The sequence below is a fragment of the Dreissena polymorpha genome, chromosome 1 (genome assembly GCF_020536995.1).
Source record: "Dreissena polymorpha isolate Duluth1 chromosome 1, UMN_Dpol_1.0, whole genome shotgun sequence".
NCBI classification, from domain to species: Eukaryota; Metazoa; Mollusca; class Bivalvia; order Myida; family Dreissenidae; genus Dreissena; species Dreissena polymorpha.
In genome coordinates this window covers 341,932-348,365 of record NC_068355.1, presented here as the reverse complement: position 1 = coordinate 348,365, position 6,434 = coordinate 341,932, and the positions used below count along the sequence as shown (strand labels likewise).

At 33.4% G+C, this 6,434-nt stretch overlaps 1 protein-coding gene across 1 annotated transcript; it reads left to right on the top strand.

Annotated features, from left to right (window-relative positions):
- The first annotated feature begins 569 nt into the window (after nucleotides 1-569).
- LOC127864881 (uncharacterized) lies at nucleotides 570-5,035 on the top strand. The gene is made up of 2 exons (XM_052404772.1): nucleotides 570-875; nucleotides 4,787-5,035. The coding sequence occupies exons 1-2, from the start codon at nucleotides 570-572 to the stop codon at nucleotides 5,033-5,035; spliced, it is 555 nt and encodes a 184-aa protein (XP_052260732.1).
- Nucleotides 5,036-6,434: the final 1,399 nt, after the last annotated feature.

Genomic DNA, 6,434 nt, shown 5'->3' with positions numbered 1-6,434 from the left:
GGGTCATCAACTGTGCTTCATTGTCATTATCTGACATACAATGTATCATCATTGTCCGGTCGTTATAATATTTTCTGAATTTCTCAGCAAACTGATACGGATATTTTAAAGTCTTAGAGGACTTCAGCGCGAGTCATATGTATGTAAAACTCAGCAAACAATTCTCCACCTGTTTGTGGGGCGAATCGAAATTGCGGTATTGTAAGAAATCATATGAAATACACAAATAGTTTTCAGTGGAAAAGGATTTAGTTCTTAACAACTGGGCTTATTGATGGCTTTAAGTAAGGACATTAATACGTGTTTTAAAAATGTATTTGCATGTGTAATACAATTGCAAAAAGAGGACATGTATCGGTCACTAGTAGTCAAGTTAACTGCATATGAATGGCGATTATGACAGATTGACAAAAAAGTACATGTTTTTTAGGTAAATATACTGCATACGATTATGAATTATCAACGATTTACCACAAGGTACGTCAATGTTCGTTGAAGTAAAGTATACTGCATATAATTATGGATTATAAAAGATTAATCAAAATCATGCTAGAACAAACACGTTCAAAATGATCGAGGCACTCAAGTCAAACGAACAACTTCTCTTCGACCCATACTGCAAACCTAAGCGGCGAGTGTTCCGGGGCAAGGGGGACACCATAGCAATTAAACTTGCTAATGACATACACATTCTAATCGGTGTGATGGAGGTTGAAAACTATTCAACCATTAAGGGCATGATGGGCTGTTCTACCAGATCCATGTCGGTATCCAACGTCACACAGATGTCGACTCCAAAGTCCATACCTGAATCAAATATAAGTACTGTGTTACACTGCAAGTGTGCCCTGGAACTTAAAAGACTCATATACACCGTATCCTCCTTGCAGGCGGACATGCTTCTCACGAAAAAATTACATTTTACGCAAACGATCTGATTCGGTCCCAGCAGATGGACATTGTAATCGACAGTGTCAACAGCATTAACAAGGACATAACGGACTGTGAAATGGAAATGCAGGAGCGACAAACGTCTATATATTCTAATATTGAATTTATAACAGGCGACGTAAAAAGCAAAATAGAGAGCGCTGTTGTGAAATTGAGTGATCTGTATATCTTCGTACATTTAAGTGGTGTAATCAAAATTTACGTGTGAAACCATGACCAACCATTTCGCTTTCAGGATGTGACATGTGCCGCCTTGGAGCATGCTACGAACAATTCTCGGTAACAAAATCAAAAAAGTGAATGTGAAGTTGATGCGATTGTAAACCACTCTACATATGGGTGCTCAGATACTCCCGAGATACTCTCCGGAAATTCCGACCTTAGTGCTCGGCATATTGCTGCGTCTATAGTTCCTGAGACCCACGAAGTGAGGCTATAGACCGTTCCAGAATTTAGTCATACCCAATTATCTCCCCTGAAAACTCTCCGCGTCCGCCATTACACTGCTAACCAACGGCAACATATAAAAGATAGCACCGATTGCTTATATTGTTATCTGTGAAAATGCCGTATGATGAAGCTATGAGAGGTGTCGGCTCTTTCGGCACCAAGCTCTTTCGGCCCCGGTTTTTTCAGGCTCTTTCGGCCCCAATTTCGGGCTCATTCGTCCAAAGTACCAGGCCTTTTCGGCCCCGTTTTTAATTTGATTTAATAATTGTAAATGTATTGGTAGATATTCGTTATAACTATTGGATATTGTTTATTTCTGTATTATATTTTGTAAAGATAATTCCATTTGAAAAATATTTCTTTTGTCTTATGCTTCAGGTATGTCGTTGTCGGTATGAGGCGTTATAATATTAGGGAAGACTTTCAAAAAAAATAATAACTATAAATTATTTCTATTTCACATATTTGGAACATTTTTAATTGATAGCAATAATTAATACACACGTCATAAAATTCAATAATACCGTCACACATTCACTCACAACGTACATTTATACTATCACACACCCAAAATCGTTTTTATTAAAAGACATACATTCGATTTAATTTTTTTTATTTCTTTATTTTATCAATAATTTCAATTATAATTCCACATTTTGTGCGTAAAGAAAGAAATTAAAACAATTGTTATCTTAGAATATATATTTAAATATCGTCATAAAATAAGAATGAAAAAAGGGAAGGTCTGGGCCCGTATTCACCAACCACCTAAGGGAAAAAAATAACCTATAGTTTTCATTTTGCCTATGTTTTTATGTTTTCCCATTAAATTTGAAAAAATGCCTTAAGTCCTATTCTCAAAACTCCTAACCTTAGAAATACGCCTTAGGTTGACCGTTTTTCCCTGAAAGTTAAGGAAAACATACTCAACCCTTAAGTCAAACGAAATCACCTTAAAAATGGCGTCGTAGCAGACGAGTTTCAGTGGTTTTCGTCATTTTTCGACCAAACTCCATCCCAAAGGTATGGTTTTTTTTTAAATGTATCACCGTTCTAAACACAGTTGGATATGTATTCCAGTGACTTTAAAAGTCCGGTTTTTAAACAGTATACCGGAAGTTAAATTGTTATCATCTAACGCGATTTTCAAGATTACAATACTAATTAGATTTTTGTATCATATAAAGTTTCTTGTTATGCATCATATGTTTGAAGAAATGGAAATAATATGACGCTAGCAGGCTTTATGCACTTGTGCCTGGGTTGTGTTTACATATCTGAAATTGTGGTTATACTGAACCGCATGTCAGATTGTGGTTATCTTTCCCATTTGCAATGTACGAATGTGTGTACAGTGGAGCGACATTTACTTAAAAGGAGACAGTCTTTTAAACGGGTGACGGTCATCCAAACAGCAGACATAATCGTATAAGTTACGAGGTGGTGATGCATGTTTAGAAGGGATCAACAAGGAAGCCAAATCGTGGATTTCACCGGTCGGTGTTCCAACTGAAAACGATTGGCGCAAAGCATTTACAAATCAAGATTCTTTATAAAGCAAAACTTGCTTAGTTCTGTTTAAGGATTGGCGCCTGAAAAAGTACAAGGTAGTTGTGAAATTAGTATTGACTTGCCGGAAGTTGTTCCTGTTAGAGCTATATTTAGAAAATATTTCAACAAAGAGATTCCACATTTCATTTTAAAAGGGGACACAAAACTGTCTGTCAATCTTGCCAACATTACAACTGAATCACAGGTTTAAAAGAGCTAGTACAATTCTAGTTTCTTATCTGGGTATCAGACAAAACTTTCGTTAATTTGTGTAACAGAAGGTGAATATGTTAATGCAGCGATGGTTGAAAACCTCAGCAAAACTGAAATTCAAAAAACAATATATGTATTAATGGATCAACTTCCTGACAAAGTAGGGCGTCTCAAGGAAGAATTGTTTTTACAAATTGTCAAGGCAAAAAACAAACTTGACTACACCGCATTTTATTACACTCTAGCTAATGAGTGTGAATAGGTTTCATGTTATTATTTGTTGTTACTGCAGAAAAAAGGCAACACCATGTATGAGATTAAATTGTTTATATAAATATAAAATACTAGTAAAACAAACATAACTATAACAGTGACTTTGGAAACCTTATAACAATGATAATTCATTCATTTAGATATTAATGGGTATAAGTTATAGAATAAATATTCAACTTTATAACTTCTGATAAAATATAATAATATAACCAATCATTAAATCACTGGAAAACAATTCATTAAACAATTCATTACTTTGATTTAGTGTGGACATTATGAAACTCGTTTAATGAAACAAAATATTTGAACACAATCTGATTGCCAAATATAGCATAATAGTTGAAATGTTAGAAGTTAAAAACTAAAAAGCATTAACAGTAAAATGTTAACATTAACAAGTGGTGTATCAACTCGGAATTATTAAGTAAGTACTAACTATTTTTCTTATTATTTGCTTAAATTTAATTGCTTGTTAAGAATGACCAGACGTTTGATTCATTGGGTTGATATACTTGATCTACAAAACTCAGAACTGATTGAACGCTACCTTTTGGACAACCAGGAGATTTTATTTCTTAACGACATACTCCTTTAATTGCACCGACAAACAACAGGAACAATAGTTTTAACAGTATTGACAAAATTATCATTTCTTTAAGATACTGATGGAGATGTCCATGAGGTTTCACAGCCCACAGTTTCACGGGTTATTACACAGGTTACAGAAGCATTGACTGTGCCTGAAATTGTTAGACAATTCATAAGTCTACCGACTGGCCCTTGCGAAATCCGCCAAATAAAGGAGGACGTTTACAACATTGCAAGATTCCCAAATGTAATTGGTGTAATCGATGGCACACATGTCCAATTTCAAGCCCCACATGTGGATGAACCGACTTATGTGAACCGGATGGGATACCATTCCATAAACACACAGTTAATGCTGTTATTTTCAAATTATTGTAAACAAAACTATATAATAATTGTTTTGACTTTGTGTAGCGGTGTTCAATATTTTTCTTTTTTTAAGTTTAAATCATTATATGAACACATTTTCAATATATGCATACAGTTTATGATTTATTCTGATAGCCTTTTCTGATGTGCACAATAAATATGCATATTTGATTTAAAATTCATAAAAAATCCAATAATAAATTGGGAGCTAATTTAATATTTTTTTCTTTCTTATATTCTCTATTTATACTGAAATGCATGGATTGTAAATGCCATTTTAATATAACTTCTTATTGACTATACTGCAAATATTACGGTGGTCAAAAATAATATTAAAGTGGAACAGAATATTAATACTATGTATGTATCTCCATATAATGTTTTTTGACAGATCATGTTTGATGCCAATTGTCTCATTAGAGACATTGTACCGCGATGGTCTGGTGCTGTCAATGATGCCAAAATCCTAAGCCAAAGTGGCCCACATCAAATCATTGAGCAAAACCTTGTGCATGACCAGCCTCAATATCTCATTGGAGATTCAGGTTATCCTTGCAAGAGACTGCTTTTGACTCCATTCATGAATCCGGCTGATGAGCACCAGCTGATTTATAACCGGTTAGATAAAATGCATTTGTAAATTTTAATTTGTAACAGATATTCCATAATAAACACCATAGCTCATATAAAAGCAACTATCGTGCTCAATATAAATCTTTCAGTGAAATGTTTATATAAATTAATGAGCGACAGTCAAGTTTCTACGATTTTCTTAGGTAAGAATGTCATTACTTTTACATCAAATAAATGCTCCCCCACCCCATCTCATTCCTGTGCAAAATGTAAAGCACCGAGTGTGTTTATATGTGAATGTCTGATTTATGTAAATACTATAATTTTATATATTGTGTAACTGTCATTAAATGTTTTAATGTATTAAACCTCATAAAAAGGTATACAAGAATGATGTGCAACACTGGGTACTCAATAAATATAAAAGACTGTTGCTTTTATAAGGGGTATATTACCCACTTTTTCATGACCATGCAATATTGCTTTTACTACGAAAGATAAAATCAATCGTCAGAAAAAAATAAGCATTACTTTTGTATTAAAGGGCACGCAAACGAACGAGATCTCTTGTTGAGCGTTCCATTGTGATTTTGAAAGGGGGATGGGCGATTCTTCACAATGAAATTAGACTGCATCCATTAAAGTCATGCAAGTGCGTTCATTATAAGACCCTGTAATCATGTAACTTTGATACACAGTGAACAGTCACTAAGACCAATTTAATTGTTTAACGCAATGTTTTAGTAACTGAGAGAGATAGTTTTGTTTCTTACATGGAGATAAAACTTTATATTAACACAATACAGCTTCAAAAAAGTATTTCTTACAAAAATGCTTGTATGACTCTACAACTGACTTAAAATTTTAATGTAATATGTTTTTAAGTAGATTAATTTTTCGCCCCTATTCTGAGTGTTGTTTTGCAAATTATATGCATGTATATATATTATATATATATATATATATATATATATATATATATATATATACATATATATATATATATATATATATATATATATATATATATATATATATATATATATATATATATTATATGAGCCGTGTCGCGAGAAAACCTGTATTCGTGACACCAGTAATGACGTTGGTTAATTCTCTGTAAAGTGACGTCAATATTTTTTTAATTTGCGCGCTTTCGTCATCGCTGAAACATGTGAATCTGTGTAGCTGTTTTGGACAGTTTTGGATTTGTGAAACATATTTAACATGAAATGACGTGATATGGATAATGAAAATGAGGTCAGTCAATATATAAAATATGTACATCATATGTCCCTGAAATAGTATGAGAGTTTCCACACACAAATATATTTCAAAACGCTCTTTGAATCATGATACTAATCATTGTTGCGTGAAAATCATCCCTGATTGAAATAGCTGAGATACTTGAACATTTTGGAGCCTCTTATTCTCTTAATAGAATTGTGCAGTTTTTCGAAACCTTA